Here is a 17,116-nt window from a genome sequence, read left to right on the forward strand (position 1 = left end):
CTCTATAGCCCATCCCTTCCACTGATTACAAAGAAAAACTGTCTGGTAAAAATATAAAAATTAACTACTTGAGGACTCTGAAAAGTAAACAAAAGTGGATTACAGAAGGGAGTCAAATGTGAAGAAGTGAACTGCACAGAAATAAGTTTCCCAAACTTTTTCTCTCTCACAGTTTTGCCTCAAATGTGTACCCCAATCATGATGCTGCTCAATGTAGGCACCTAAAACTCTAATAGAAACCCATCCTTTAGGCTACAGAAACTGGAGAAGGGCTCCCATCAGGCAGGAAGGTGTGGAAAAGCATGGGGAGAATCCCAGAAATGCTAAGAGTCAGAAATGAGGATGCTCTGATTCTGTGTGTGATTCCATATAAGTTTCAGCCTAACCCCTATACCATGCATGAGCATGGTAGTCCCAAAACAGCACAGCCAAGGCTTAGAGAAATAGACTGAGATCTGAACCACTGCCTAAAGATGATACGATAATTACATTCTATATATAAAGAAAAGAAAAATGTCACTGACTCTCTTGGGAGAAGATAATCATCAAACATCAACTCAGAAATGACCAGATGTTGGAAACATCCAAACAGTATTTTTATTTTTGTGTGTGTATAGCAGAGTTTTATTAAAGTGCAAAGGGATAGAGAAAGCTTCTGACATAGACATCAGAAGGGGACATAAACAGTGCCCCCTTGTTAGTTTTTAGCAAAGCACTACATACCGATTAGCAAGCATTTTGAGAGAGTTTTTAGTTTTTAGCAAAGCATTCTATACTGGTTAGCAAGCATTTTGAGATAGAATTGGCACAAAGGGAGTCATCTCTGGCCATAAAACAATTGACATGAATCTTGAAGACAGGCAGATTTCCAAGCAAATATAGAGTTTCATTAATATAGCTTATTAAGAAAAACATTTTCATGAGGAAGATGTATTGGTTTGCTGAGCCATTAGCAGCTCAAGGATTGAGAAAAATGAGTTCAGGAAGAACCAAGTGTCATCATGGAGCCTCCTTTAATCCTGTGTAAAAGAAAGTAAGTGAAGTCGCTCAGTCATGTCTGACTCTTCATGACCCCACGGACTGTAGTCTACCAGGCTCCTCCATCCACGGGATTTTCCAGGCAAGAATACTGGAGTGGGTTGCCATTTCCTTCTCCCCAACCAGTATTTTGAAAAGCAACTATTTACAATGCATTTAAGGGAAAAAACATTTGAAATAATTTTAGGGGGTGACAGAAATAGGAATGTTTATTAACTTGATTGCAGTGAGGATTTCATCCATATATAAAAAATGTACACTTTAAATATATGTAGTTTTTGAATACATAGTTCAATAAAGTTCAAAAAATAAAGTAACACTAATCACATCTGTGCCAAACACAAGGTAATTGTTATTAGTGACAGTTTTATAGATTTAGGAGACTGAGTTTGGAAAGATGAAGTACTTGCCTAAGGTCACAAAGTTAATCAGGTCCAGGATTCCAATGCAGATTTTTTTTTTTTCTAGTAAGATAATGCTCAAAAGCCTTCAAGCACGAAACATGTATATTATCAAGTGTGAAACAGATCGCCAGTCCGGGTTGGAGACAAGTGCTCAGGGTTGGTGCACTGGGATGACCCAGAGGGATGGAATGGGGAGGGAGGTGGGAGCGGGGTTCAGGATGGGGAACATATGTAAATCCATGGCTGATTCATGTCAATGCATGGCAAAAACCACTATAATATTGTAAAGTAATTAGCCTCCAACTAATAAAAATAAATGAAAAAAAAAAGTACATGAACTGAAAACTTCCAGATGTATAGGTGGATTTAGAAAAGGCAGGGGAGCCAAAGATCAAGTTGCCAATATCCACTGGATCACAGAAAAAGCAAGAGAATTCCAGAAAAACTTCTGCTTCATGGACTACGGTAAAGCCTTTGACTGTGTGGATCACAACAAACTGTGGAAAATTCTTAAAGAGAATTTTACCAGACCACCATACCTGCCTTCTGAGAAACCTGTATATAGGTCAAGAAACAACAGTTAGAACTGGACATGGAACAATGGACTGGTTCAAAATTAAGAAAGGAGTACATCAAAGGCTGTATATTGTCACCCTGTTTATTTACCTTATATACAGAGTACATCATGTGAAATGCCAGGCTGGATAAAGCACAAGCTAGAATCAAGATTGCCAGGAGAAATATTAGTAACCTCAGAAAAAACAGATGACACCACTCTTATGGCAGAAAGCGAAGAGGAACTAAAGAATCTCTTGATGAAGGTGAAAGAGCAAAGTGAAAAAGCTGGCTTAAAACTTAACATTCAAAAAACTCAGATAAAGCATCCGATCCCATCACTTCATGGCAAATAGATGGGGGAAAAATAGCAACAGTGACAGACTTTATTTTCTTGTGCTCCAAAATCACTGTGGACTGTGACTGCTGTCATGAAATTAAAAGATACTTGCTCCTTAGAAGGACAGCTATGACAAACCTAGATAGCATATTAAAAAGCAGAGACACCACTTTGCCAACAAAGGTCCATATATTCAAAGGTATGGTTTTTCCAGTAGTCATGTACAGATGTGAGAGTTGGACCCTAAAGAAGGCTGAGCTCCAAATTGATGCTTTCAAACTGTGTGCTGAATGAAGAATCATCTTGAGAGTCCCTTGGACTGCAAGGAGATCAATCCAGTCAATCCTAAAAGGAATCAACCCTGAACTTTCACTGGAAGGACTGATGCTGAAGCTCCAATATTTGGCCACCTGATGCAAAGAACTGACTCATTGGAAAAGACCCTGATGCTGGGAAAGACTGAAAGCAGGAGAAGAAGGGGAACACAGAAGATGAGATGGTTGGATGGCATCACTGACTCAATGTACATGAGTTTGAGCAAGCTCCGGGAGTTGGTGATGGACAGGGAAGCCTGGTGTGCTGCAGTCCATGCGGTTGCAAAGAGCTGGACACAACTGAGCAACTGAACTGAACTGAATGAAGGACAGGGAAGCCTGAAGGGCTGCAGTCCATGAGGTCGCAAAGAGTCAGACACAACTGAAATGACTGAACAACAAAGATTATAATATTATAATATAATAATTTATTATTACCTTAGAAAATACAGCCTTAACCCTATTTATGAGGTTATAAGCAGGACTGAATAAAGTATGTCTCTAAGATACTTAAATTCATACAAGACAGGTAACATATTATTAGTACCTGGAGTTCATATCACTAACTACATATCAGTATTTTCCTACTAAATTAAAACAAATTTCCCCTCTAGCAACAACTCCCAGACGAAGTAACTAGCAGTGAGTATAGACTGCACATTAACCTCTACTTTTTTCACATCCTAAGTCTCAGAAGCATTATATACTGATAGTACTAGGTAGGTTAATCCACTGATAAAATTTATGAAAGATATATAACTTACATATAATCATATGTAGTATTTCTAAAAGTCAACATTTATTATATTAATAAAAAATGCAATAATCTCAAAAGATGTTGAAATATACTCCATTACATGAAAATATGGTCAGAGTATGTTGAATAATAAGAGCAGATTATAAGAGTATTATTATATTAGCTCTAAAATGTATTTATCTATAGAGAAGAAGATTGAAAATACATAATATACATAAAATATTGAAGAGTAATTATATCTGGGTGATTTAATTACCTTTTTGCTTCTCCATATTTTCCAAATTTTCTACAGTAAGTAGTTTCTTAATGTGGAAAAACAGTAAAAGCTATTATTTCAAAGTGTAACAATAAATAAAAGGGTCCCACTTTCCAGGATGGGTTATCTTCACTTCTTACTTAGATCAGAGTGTGCCTTTCATATAAGATGTTGTCTCAATCTAGTAGTACTCACCTGTCCAACTACTTGCAGGTTATAGCAGACAATGTCCTTATTGGCTGTTGAAGTTCCATAGAGAAGTGCCTCAGTGAGCCAGTATATCCCCAAGAGGAGGTCAGAGAAGCTCAGGTAAAAGAGTGGTCTTCTCTGTCAAAGCAAGAAAATTCATACTTTCAAAAATGATGCAGTCAAAAGAATGTAACAATCAATTATGTTTAACCTTTCTCGTATAAAACTGGGCACAACTTCTCTGGGGCCTCTGCTACTGGCTAACTGTAGGGAATCTAAATGAATAATCCAGGCAGGAAGGAATCTGTAATCTTAATTATTCCAACTGTTCTGGAACCAGAGGAACTTCTCTCTCAAAGAGACATTCCTTCCTCAGATACAGGGTCAAAGGAAAGAACGAAAAAATGAAAAATTTTGTAATGGAGACATACCTCAAATGGGAAATTTAAGTGTTCTAGCTGCACAGCCGACATCTTCTAACAGTAAGAAATGATATCTGAGTGTTTTAGGATACGGTTAAGAACACAAAGAACAAAAAAAAAAAAAGAACACAAAGAACATGAAAACAAGTGTTTTTAAATTGTCACATAGTTTAATTTGCAATTTTTCTTTACTGATGTGTAACTGACAAATAAAATTATAAGATAATTAAAGTATATGTGATGATTTGATGTATATATACACTGTGAAAGGATTTCGCCTCAAGCTAATGAACACATCCATCATCTCACATATTTATTTATATAACATAAATGTGTGTGAGAACATTTAACATTTACGTTCTATTCTCTGAGCAAATTTCAATTATACAATATAGTGTTATCAACTATGGTTATCATGGAAGTCAAGATGGAGAAAAATACCAGCAAGAATTATATATGTTGTCTTTCAATTTCTAACTACATTCTGAAGTTTGTCTGTCTCACTTTCTAGTATCCTTCTCCTTTTGGTCTACACCGTCCCACTTTCTTGAAAACAGTTTTGGGCCCCCATGGAGAAAATTATAAAATGTTTATTAAAAGACCCCAAAGATAAGGTGAATGTTCATGAACTGTAAGATCCAGTATTATGAAAATGTCAGTTCTCCTTTAACTGATACACAGATTAAATGTAAATCATTATATCTCAACATATTTTCTTGTATAGTTTGATGAAGTTGGCTCTAAATTTGATACTGAAACACAAAATATCAAGTTAACCATGACATTCTTCAAGAAAAAGGAGAAAGAGGACTTATCTTACACATACCAAAACAATATAAAGCTGGATACAATATAAAGTAGATACAGTGGTATTAGCCCAGAGATGGACAAACAGATCAACAGAACAGAATGGAGTCTCAAACAGGCCTAAGCATGCAAATATATATATATAAGATTTATAAACTTTTGATACATGACAGAGGTAGCTTTCTGGGTGGAGAAAGAATAGGCTTTTCAAAATGTGATACTAGAACAACTGGGTATCCATATGGATAAAAATTGGGCCCCAACTTTCTATTTCACACACTCAAAAATTAGTCTCAACTAGTTCAAAGACCTAAATGTGAAAGACAAAAATCTATAAAGGTTTTTTAAGAAGTTTTTTAAAGGTAATATAGAAGAATGTCTTCAATTTTAGGGAAAGTTTTTCCTAAACAAAATTCTAAAAGAAAGTTAAAAATTTGCCCACATTAAAATGAAAAACATTTGTCAAAAGATACCATAAAGAAAGTGAAAAGACAAGCTACAAAGTGGGAGATCTTTGTAACACATATGACTAACAAAGGAACAGTGTCCAAACAATATTAAAAACAAAAACTCTTAAAATGCAATAAGAAAAACTAATAGAAAAAAATGGACATAAGATTTGAACAGGTAGTTAAGAAATTCAAATAACCATAAACATGTGAAAATACATCTGACCCAGTCAGTAATCAAGGAAATTAAAAAATTAAAATTACAAGGAGACCAAAGTCAATCAGTCATAAACTACAAGGGGACCAAAAGTCAAATCAATCAATCAACAATGAGACAGGGACTTCCCTGGTGGCCCAGTGGTTAAGAATCTGCCTGCTAATTCAGGGACACAGGTTCAATTCCAGGTCTGGGATCTAAGACCCCACATGCCTCGGGGCAACTAAGCCTGTGCGCCACAACTAGAGAATCGCCCCTGCGTACTGCAGCTAGAGAAAGCCCACATTTAGCAACGAAGATCCAGCGCAGTCAAAAATAAATAAAATTCCATTTTTTAAAAAATATACAGTGGGACAAATATTACACACCCATGGCAAAAAATTTTTAAGTCTGACAATATCAAATACTGAGGGGAACATGAAGCAATAAGACATTTCATACACTGCTGGCACAACCATTTGAAGAAAGCTTGGCATTATCTACGGGATATCCATATCCTATAGCAATTCTATTATTAGGTAAATACATTAGAGAAGTTTTTGCATGTGGGCATCAGAAGACACCTACCGGATTGTTTATACTAGCACAGATAGATAAACTGTGGTATGTTCATAACACAGAATGCTAAACATCCATGAGAAAGAAATGAAGCAGGGCTGTACACAACACCGTGGACAAACCTCAGAAGTAACAATGAGGAAAAAAAGCTAATCACAAAGCAATACATCCTCAAAAATACAGTGTTATCCCATCTATGTTAAGTTCAAAAATGCAAAAACTAAATTCTTTCACAGATTTTACTGGTCTATGACCTACCACAAGTTTATAACTGTTAATGGGTAAAAAATTAAAACAGAATACAAAATAAACTCTGGAGCAGAAAGGCAGCCAAGCAGCGCTTGTGAGCAAGAACATAATTATAGTTAATGATTCAACAAATAACCTTAAACATAGGGAACCGCTGGTCATTAAAACATACCTAAGGTCATTCATGGAGAAATAAAGGATAAAAAGAGGTTTATATACTTTCACTCATGGTTGGAAAATCATGAGTTCTAGTAATAGGAGACAAAATCAAATAAACAACAAAACCTGAGACTTCCCTGGTGGGCCAGTGGCTGAGACTCCCAACTCCCAATGCAGGTGATCCAGGTATATCCCACATAACGAAACTAAGAGTTTGCATGCCACAACTAAAAGGTCTCGTGTGCTGCAGCTAAGACCAGGAGCAGCCAAATAAATAAATAATATTTCTAAAAATATATGTGTAAAGTATATACCATTCAAAAACAAAACTGATGCATCCATTATTGAAATAAAAAAACATGTCACCCCTTCTGTTTAACAAGATACTATATAAAAGGTAATACAAAGAAATGTATGATAGAGACCACACTTTAAGAAAAATACAAAACATAAAAAATCTAAAACTTTTTTAAAAAGGTACTTCCCTGGTGGTCCACTGGTAAAGAATCCATGCTTCCACTACAAAGGGCACTGGTTTGATCCCTGGTCAGGGAACTAAGATCCCACATGCCACGGCCAAATTTTTTTTTAAATAAAAAATGTTTCAATAAAAATACAATCAGCATAGCAGTTAAGACAGACATGAAAAAGCTTAATAATGATCCTAAACATGAAAGAAAAATCTTTAAAAAAAAACCATATATTTATACTTGTCTAATTAAAATCAAGAGCAAAATAAAATGCAGAGACAGAATGCATTATGTGAAAGACTTTCCCTGAGGAGGTTCTGGGTCCAGGTCTACCTGGTAAGGTAAAATACCTAAAGCAATCCATATTAACACTCTTCCAAAACCCTGCTTCCCAATATTTCTAGTGAAATCAGGTTACAAAGAATGTCAAAAGTGATCTTCATAAGGAAATGAAGTCATACAAGTGTAGTGAAGTACATCTGCCTTTTGTTTTTTTTAACATTGGCTGGCCTAAGCCACTTTCTTCTCTTTTAAGGTTGCCTCTCTGAGTCACTGTCTAATCAGCTAGTCCCCTCAAAGATTTCCCATGGACTTCTCCAATTTACCATAATTATTAATTTAATAATTATCTTTTTTTCAGATTATGCCTTCAGGTGTCTTTGTTGTTAAAAATGTGATTTAACAAATAAATAAAACAGTGTAGTATGACTGACCAGAGAAGGCCATGGCAACCCACTCCAGTACTCTTGCCTGGAAAATCCCATGGACGGAGGAGCCCGGTAGGCTGCAGTCCATGGGGTTGCGAAGTCGGACACAACTGAGTGACTTCACTTTCACAACTGGAGAAGAAAATGGCAACCCACTCCAGTGTTCTTGCCTGGAGAATCCCAGGGACGGGGGAGCCTGGTGGGCTGCCGTCTATGGGGTTGCACAGAGTCGGACACGACTGAAGGGACTTAGCAGCAGCAGCAGCAGTATGACTGACATTTTTAAGCTGGAAAAATTGGAATCTTCCCTAAACCAAGAAAACAAAATGTGTAGGAACTACTGAATTAATAATTACTAAGGTCCTTCGGGCTCTGGTTATGTGAAAGGTATGAGCACTGAAGCCAGAGAAATTAAAGGTTGCACCCCAGGCCAAACTAGACCCCACATCTTTATAAAGCTCTAACCCACTGTCATGGCAGAGGTCACCCTAGAGCAGCGATTTTCAACCAGGGGTGACTGTCTCTTCCCGGAGACATTTGACAACATTTGAACATATTTTTGGTTGTCACAACTGGGCGAAGAAGGATCTGCAACATCTGCAGATGTTGCAACATCTGCAACATAGGTAAAGTCTGCTAAACATCCTAAGATGCAGGACAGCCATCTACAACAAATAACCATATAATCCCAAAGGTCAATAGTGGCTGAGATGAGAATCTCTGCTTACCCCTCTCTATGTAACTTATATTTTATTAACTTAATCACACCTGAACGAAAATTTTAATAAACATCCAGGAAACAAACATTAAGGAAATTCACATCACAGGAAGACATGTGGCCTAAGATTACGTTGGCAGGAAACTAATAATACAGTATCAAGACTTCTACTTTCTAGTTTTACTTACATAGCCATATTCTATCTCTGAATTCAAAATTCTCTTTTCATTAGGCATTATATTTCAGTGGTTTAAAAGTGTATGGGAGAGGAACTTCCCTGGTGGTCCAGTGGTTAGGATTTTGCCTTCCAGTGCAGGGGGTGCAGATTTGATCAGGGAGCTAATATCCTACATGCCTCAGAGCCAAAAAACCAAAACATAAAACAGAAGCAATATTGTAACAAACTCAATTAAGACTTTTAAAATGGTTCACATTAAAAAAAAAAAAATCTTAAAAAAAATACAGGTGAGGAGAGGCTTTGGAACAAGGTAAGTCTGCACCCAAATTCTAGTTTTAATACTTACTAGCTATGAGACCTTAGGAAAATCCATCAATTTAATAAGGATTCCATTTCTCCATCTATCATATCAGACTAATAATATAAGCATATGCCTACAATGCAGGAGACCTGGGTTCAATCCCTGGGTTGGGAAGATCTCTGGAAGAAGGAAATGGCAACCCACTCCAGTAGTCTTGCCTGGAAAATCCCATGGACAGAGGAGCCTGGCAGGCTACAGTCCATGGGGTCGCAAAGAGTTGGACACGACTGAGTGACTTCACTTCACTTCACATGATTATTTTAAGGATTAAATGAAAAATGGATTTTTTTTTTTTTGGCTGCCCTAAGCAGCACGTGGAACTTTCCCAACCAGGGATCAAACCTACACCCACTGCAGAGGAAGCGCAGTATTAACCACTGGACTACCAGGGAAGTCCTGAAGAGTATATTTAAAATACTGGGCATATGTACCAATAATATAATAATTATGAAAAATTGTATTTAATTTGAAGGGGGATTGTAGTTAAGAGTTAGACTTTTGAAAAATCCCTGCTCTGCTACTTACTGTGTAACTTGAACAATTTATTTCATGACTTTGAGCCTCAATTTGCTTATCTGCAAAACTGAGCTAATACCATTCTTCTCATAGGACAGTGATGAGGACCAACAAGATAAAGTATTTAACATACAGAGTTTAAGTGGGTCAAATAAAAAAACCTAATGACATTTTCTACATTACAAAAGCTCTCTAATACACGTTCTAAATTACATTTTCCTTAATTTTGTGCCACCTGGCCTGATTAAAAAAGTTTTCTTACATTTTTCTTAAAATATTTTTTCAAGGCAGTGAAAGCCCAGAAACGTACCCACTAGGCCACCAAGGAACTCCCCCGTTGGTGTTTTTTAATACCTTAAGAATATTCAATTTTTATTTGTCAATTACATCTCAATAAAAGGAAGGATTTTTTTTGGTATGATTAGTTTTACACAGGATGTATTTTTGTTCTATTTTCACCATTAAATGTAGTTGCCAGAAGGCCAGAACAGCAAAATAAATATCTTTTGTATAGCAGTCTTTGAACTATTTCCAGCCCCACTAGCAATTTTACCAAGATATCAACATCAGAAAACTCACCTCTTGGCAGGACCCTACCATGCCTAGAGCAAATTATAGGCTTCAAACAACACTCCATTTCCTTGACTTTAATAATTAATGCATACTCAAAAAAAATCTACATTTATCCACTAATCCACATCTAGTCAATTCTTCAGTATTAAAAATTATAGTTAAAATAACTACCTAAAAGAAAAGGGAGATCTATTGGCAATGTCTAAAGCATCCCAGTGTATCAAAATGACAAATTTACAAGCAACTTATAGAATTATTCCATCACTTACAGGGGACACCCACCTCATTTATTTCAAAGGCTAAGTCACTGAAAATTCAAATCCAACACAAAAACAGATTGCTTACCTCTGGAGATTTCTGTATGTTCTGGAATATAGCATAGGCAATAAGTGAACTTGAACCTACAACACTGACAGAAATAAAAGACTATCATTTAAACAGGACAATTGGGGCTCCTTTGTTTTTGCTATGTTTTTATATACTTATTGACATATAATTGATATAAAATAAACTGCACAGTTTTAAAAATATGGAATGGTGTCATCCTTAAGCAGGGGTTATGCTAATCTCTGTATTGTTACAATTTTTAGTATATGGGCTACCAAAGTGAGCACTTTGCAACTGGTTTTGAAAATCAATCCTGTTGACCAAAATGTCCTTTGATTTCTTCAATCTGTTTTTTATTATTGTAATTGTTGATGTTATTACATTTTATTAATCAGAAAAAATCAGTATGGTAAAGAAGAGCATATCTCTCTAAAGGATAAAAGTAAATCCCCAGGGAGTGGAGGCAGAGATATAGAAACTACAGAATTCTCCAGTTCTGCTTGCAGTAGTTTAAACAGTTACATTACATGAGATGAAACAGACTTACCTCAGAGTGGCCATGACAAACTGTATCCACTGTATTGCAGAAAAAAACTAAATAAGAGAAAATGGGAATAAAATGAAGTCTTTAAATTTTAATATTCAACCTTACTCTAATTTCACTATTTATTAACTATCTGTGCAGAGCACAAACCCTTCATTACCTAATCAAAACACGCTAGGTCTGAAAATGAGTAGAAGGGGTGAATAGGCCCCTGGAAAGCCAGGTTGGCCCTTTTTCCTCCCTTATCGCTACACTGCTGGGAAACACTAAGATAAAAAGAATAGAGGGGTGGACAGAAAATGACTGAATAAAAAAAGAGTTGGATGAGAAAATTAATAAAGTCAAGAATAAAATGGAGAAGAGGTAGAAAAAGTTAAATTTTGAGAGAGAACAGTCAGGTAAGTGGAAAGAATGGGTAACAGAAAAGGCAAACAGACACTAAATGAAGTTGACTGACAGAGAGCCAGCCAGCCAGAGAAAATACAGAATAGTAAGCAACAGGGGGAAAGGAAGAAGAAAAGTTAATTGTACGGAGAGAGATACTGTTGGTGAAAAACACAGAACAGGGAGGAAGTAAGGGCACAAAAAAGCAGCCAGGGGCTGCTCCTAGTCTCACCAAATCCCAGCTGTCCTCCAAAACGCTCGTCTCCAGGAGGAAGGCCATACGGGCTTCAGCCTCAGCCAAATTTAAGCAGCCTGATCCTTCCTGCTCAGGTTCTGACTTCCAAGCAGTAAACAGGTGGCTCCACCCTTAACCCAGCTGGGCTCCTCCCTACCCAATCCTGCCCTGTATCTTGAGGGCAAGGAGAGAGAAAGTAGTCAGAAGTGGAGGAGAAAGCCAAGCAGAAAGAACAAAAACAGAATGAGCAGGTGACAAGGAAACAAAGTTCTAAAAAGCATTAGGAATCGTAAGAAGGGGCAAGAGGTAAGAATAATAAAAAGTACACAGAATGAGTCACTAAGAAAAGATAAATGGAGTTGCAAGGGAGAAATGGAATAGAAAAAATGGAGAGAAAAATAGGGAAGAAGGGAGTTTTGTTTGAAATCTGTTCCTGTTTAGGGACAATAGCCTATATTGGGGAAGAGAGACTGTATATTCACTCAATTAGCAAGTTTTTAGTAATATCTGGAAAAGGTGTGAAAGAAGGGGTTATTAATGTCTCATATTTATTTACTATTAACATTTTCTTAAATATTATACCAAAATTCCCACCATATAATTACTAAATTACATAATCTAATATGCTTATGTTTATATATCAACTTTGTATAAAACACTGGTATGACATATATAAAGACAAAAAAGATACAGACCTAGACTTCCAGGATCTTATACTATAGTAAGAAAAATAACTTGAATTCCAAAATCTTGAATAATTGTCACAAAAAATAATGTACACTGATTGTCATTTGAACATTATCTGGAAGAACTGGAATAATTTGGACAAAAATTGGGGTAAGGAGAAAGCAGAAGGAAGAATATTTCATTTACGTAACTATTTATATTTCATCTAATCATTCCCTCAGACATTTCACAAATATTTAATGATAATGTAAATTCAATCATGAGTAACTTAAATATGTTATTCATTTTTTCACATGAAATTAAGAATATCTTGTGCAATGGAAGACAGGACATTGTTAAGTGGAGGTAGGCTGTAATCACTTTGCTTAAATTATTAGATAAACAAATTAAAATACCAGTATATTTCTGGATCAGAAACTCCTACCATAAAGTCTCAGGGAGTGTTTTGAGGCCTCTAATCACACATCTATCTAATAAGGGTGAGGGACTAATGACAGTCTCACCAAGTGATAAGAGAATGCTTTTGAACAAAGGACTCCTGTCTCAGTCAAGAACAAATGTCAAACTGTTCAGAGAACAGTCATGGCAAATCAGTCTGCTACTCTTGGCAAGAGAATTTTTCTCTTTCGGCCTCTCTTCTAAAATGGCTTATGCCACCAACCAACATTTGGGGCTTTACTTTTTTATTTTTCTCTATAAATTAATCCCCTGTCTGTATATTTAGCACTGTTTCCCCCCTCTGAAATGTCTTTGGAAACATAATCCTCCCAAATCCTTTTCTACAAGGGGTAATCCCAGCCCAAATGATGAAGTGGGTGATATATATTTTCAGTTTTCTCTTTTCTTTTTCCTTAGCTCCTTAGCAAGTTAAAACACATCCCAGTTTGCAATGTAATGGTCTACTAGTATACATTCAGTTCAGTTCAGTTGCTCAGTCGTGTCTGAGTCTTTGCGACCCCATGAATCGCAGCATGCCAGGCCTCCCTGTCCATCACCAACTCCCAGAGTTTACCGACACTCATGTCCATTGAGTCGGTGATGCCATCCAACCATCTTATCCTCTGTTGTCCCCTTCTCCTCCTGCCCTCGATTTTTCCCAGCATCACGGTCTTTTCAAATGAGTCAACTCTTCGCATCAGGTGGCCAAAGTATTGGAGTTTCAGCTTCAACATCAGTCTTTCCAATGAACACCCAGGACTGATCTCCTTTAGGCTGGACTGGTTGGATCTGCTTGCAGTCCAAGGGACTCTCAAGAGTCTTCTCTAACACCACAGTTCAAAAGCATCAATTCTTCTGCACTAGTATATGTGCATGTGTGCTAAGTCACTTCAGTCATGTCTGATTCAGTGTGACCCTATGGACTGTAGCCTGCCAGGCTCCTCTATCTGTGGGATTCTCCAGGCAAGAATACTGGAGCGGGTTGCTGTGCCCTCCTCCAGGAGATCTTCCCAAACCAGGGATTGAACCTGAGTCTCTTAAGTCTACTGGACTGGCAGGTGGGTTCTTGATCACTAGCACCACCTGAGAAGCCCTACTAGTATATATGACATATCAATTTAATTTAACAGATATTCACTAAATTTCTACCAGAATCAAGTTACTGCAGTGGGTACAAAGTCAAGAAAAAAACCTATGTAATAAAGTGTTTTAATTAAGCAAAAATAGTACTTAAAGAAAATTTCTAATAATAATCATTACCAATTATCAAGTGTTTTCTATGTAAGCATTTTAATCCTCAACACAATCTTTGAGGTAAGAAGTATTATCCCTATTTTACAGATGAAGAAATTGAGGCTTAAAGAAGTTGAGTCATTTTCCTTCTCATTACAGAATTATCAAGTGATAACACCTACATTCAAACTCAGTCTGATCACAGTTCTTACTCTTAACAGTACAGTGCTACTAATAGGAAACTGGTTAATGGGAAAACAGGGAAAGGTCATTTAAAAAATTAATGGGACATCAAGAGAATTCTTTTATTAGACAATTTCATCTTAGATATGATAACAAAAGCACAAGCAACAAAAGAAAAAAATATATATATATAAATTGGCTTCTTCAAAATTAGAAACTTCTGTTCTTCAAAGGGTACCATCAAGACAGTAAAAAAGACAACCCACGGAAGTATTTATAAACCACATGTCTAATAAGGGGATTTGTATATAGATAGAGAATTCCTATAACTCAATAATACAATCCAATTTAAAAATTGGCAACAGGTTTTATTTTGTTTTTCCTGCACTTCACAGCCTTGTAGGATCTTAGTTCCCCAACCAGGGATCCAACCTGAGCTCTGGCAGTGAAAGCAAAAAGCCTCAACCACTGGACCACCAGGGAATTCATAGGCAAAGGCTTAAAATTAGAGGCTTATCCCAGAAATTATACAAATAACCAATAAACATATGAAAAGATGATCAACATCGTAAGCCACTAGGAAGATACAAATTAAAATCACAATGAGATGACATTTCACTCCTACTAGGATGGCTATAATAAAAGACAGTAGCAAGTGGATGAAGATGTTGAGAAACAGGAAACTTCATATATTCCTGATGGATATGTAAAATATTGCAGCTACTTTGTCAGTTTCACAAAAGGTTAAATATATCCTGTATGGTTCAGCTCCTAGGTATAAACCCAGTCCTACTTCTAGGTATACACCTAAGAGATTAAAACATTATGCTCACACAAGAATTTTGACACAAATATTCATAATAGTGTTATGCATAATAGACAAAAAGTAGAAACAACGCAAATGTCCATCAATTGGTGAACACATAAATGTGTTAATAAAATGTGCTATACCAGTACAGTGGAATATTATTCAGCAGTTAAAAGAAGTACTGATACATGCTACATCATGGATGAACCTTGAAGTCATTAGGCTAGGTGAAAAATCTAATCAAAAGGGCAACATATTATACAATTTCATTCATACAAAAAGTCCAAAACAGGCAAATTTACAGCTACAGAAAGTAGATTAGTGTTGTCTCCGGCAAGAAAGTTTGGGAGGGAACTGGGGAGTGACTGCTAATGGGTACAGGCTTTCTTTTTAGGGTGATAAAAATATTCTAAAATTAACTAGTGGGGATAGTTGTCCAATTCTACTGGAAACCACTGAACTGTATACTTTAAAAGGATGAATTGTATGGTATCTAAGTTGTATCTCAAAACTCTAATGTCCAAAAAAAAATGAAGTTTGGGACAAAAGCAAGGAAGGATATTTCCCATTGCTGAAATTCATGATGTAACAATTAACGGATAACATGTTTCTGTCTTTCCTACTGAAAAGAATGATATTTAGAATAAAAAGTGTAAAACAAACACTGTAAGAGGGAACTGAAGATAAACATTGTAAGAGAGCAGCTGACTGCTCTAAATGAACACCCCACTTCTCGCCTGAACAAATTATACTCCAGGGCTTTGGTAAAACTTGCAGGTTAACCCAATAAACCACTGAATGAAATGTGAGCGTTCATGTAAAACTGGAAAAATTGCTAAAGTTGTAGAAAACTGTAGAAATTGCTAGAAGTCATAGAAATTGCAGAAAGCCATTGATAATTAAGCCATTTTTATAAGGAAAAAGGATGGTAGACTTGTAATTGTATATTTTTTTGTATAAGTACTTAATGTTAGTCTCTCCTCTAGGACTGCAGGGGGCAATCTGTTTTTTTCACCAGTGTAACCTTTGTCCCCAGAAGTGTGTGAGTAAAAGATGTTCAGTAAATGGTTATTAAATATTGAAGCCTTCTTAAAGGAGTACGGGGCTTGGAGAAAATACTGTGGAGCAAATCTTTCTTCTGTAACAATTTTTTAACGAGAAGTCTGCCTTAAGTGTTCATCTCTGTCAAAAGAACTCCTGTTAATATGACCAAAACCTTGCAGGGGAAAAGCAATTAGCTCCAAGTGAGAGGATAGTGCCAAAGAACAATATGTGATCTAAGAAGGGAATGAAGAAAGACTCAATGAAATTTTGAAAGATAGGCATGGAATAGTTTCTCTCTCATTGACTTGATTCATTTATTCACAGAACAAGAATGTACTGAGCAGCTACCATGTGCCAGACACTGTGCCAGGTGCTGGGAACAGTAAACCCAACAGACAAAACAAAAAGAAAAACAAAACAAAATCCGTCCTTCATGCGAAACAGATACTAAGTAAAATAAAAAAATTATACAGTATGTTAAGTTGAAGAGTGCTATGGAGAAAAAAATAAGGGGGAAGAGAGATGGAAAGCAGGGAGGTATCAGAGAGGACCTATTTTTTCAAGGATGGTCAGGGTAGATCTTAGGAAGCTGACATTTATGCAAAGGCTTGAGGGAAATGAAGGAGCCAGCCATATGAGTATCTTGAAGAAAAACTGTTCTAGAGAGAGAAAGTCAGTATAAAAGCTCTGAGGCAGGAACATGCCTTGTGTATAGGAGAAACAGCAAAGAGGTCAGTGACATTGGGGGGTCATCAGCTTGATGATGTTAGGAAAAAAAGATGGGAGAATTTATATATTAGTTGTCTCAGCAGACCATGTCCTTTTCCTTCCTTCTTAAAGAAACATGCCTTGCCGCCTCCTCCTTCCTACTTCCATACAAGACCCAGGGTAAGCCTTTTGATTTTCCACAAGTGTCAACTGGGATTTTATGACTTCCTAAATATGGAGACTTATACTTGGCTTGTTTGTGTAGACGATGGTTGTCAAGAAATCTAG

General features: G+C 36.5%; 1 protein-coding gene and 1 pseudogene across 8 annotated transcripts in view; both read right to left on the reverse strand.

Annotated features, from left to right (window-relative positions):
- TMEM116 (transmembrane protein 116) overlaps positions 1–17,116 on the reverse strand; it is a 40,242-nt gene that overhangs the window by 20,074 nt on the left and 3,052 nt on the right. For 5 of the 8 annotated variants that reach the window (XM_043439367.1, XM_043439352.1, XM_043439344.1 and 2 more), the window contains 3 exons: positions 11,112–11,158; positions 10,583–10,646; positions 3,860–3,991 (listed from right to left, as the gene is read on the reverse strand). In XM_043439367.1, the coding sequence (XP_043295302.1) occupies positions 3,860–3,991; positions 10,583–10,646; positions 11,112–11,125 (210 nt within the window). In that variant the 5' untranslated portion in view covers positions 11,126–11,158. Of the gene's footprint in view, positions 1–3,859; positions 3,992–10,582; positions 10,647–11,111; positions 11,159–11,724; positions 11,898–17,116 lie in introns of those variants that run through there. The other 3 variants (XM_043439368.1, XM_043439369.1, XM_043439334.1) reach the window with 2 other exon arrangements.
- LOC122425361 lies at positions 10,761–10,851 on the reverse strand (annotated as a pseudogene).

Source organism: Cervus canadensis, chromosome 1, assembly GCF_019320065.1.
Source record: "Cervus canadensis isolate Bull #8, Minnesota chromosome 1, ASM1932006v1, whole genome shotgun sequence".
Taxonomy (NCBI): Eukaryota; Metazoa; Chordata; class Mammalia; order Artiodactyla; family Cervidae; genus Cervus; species Cervus canadensis.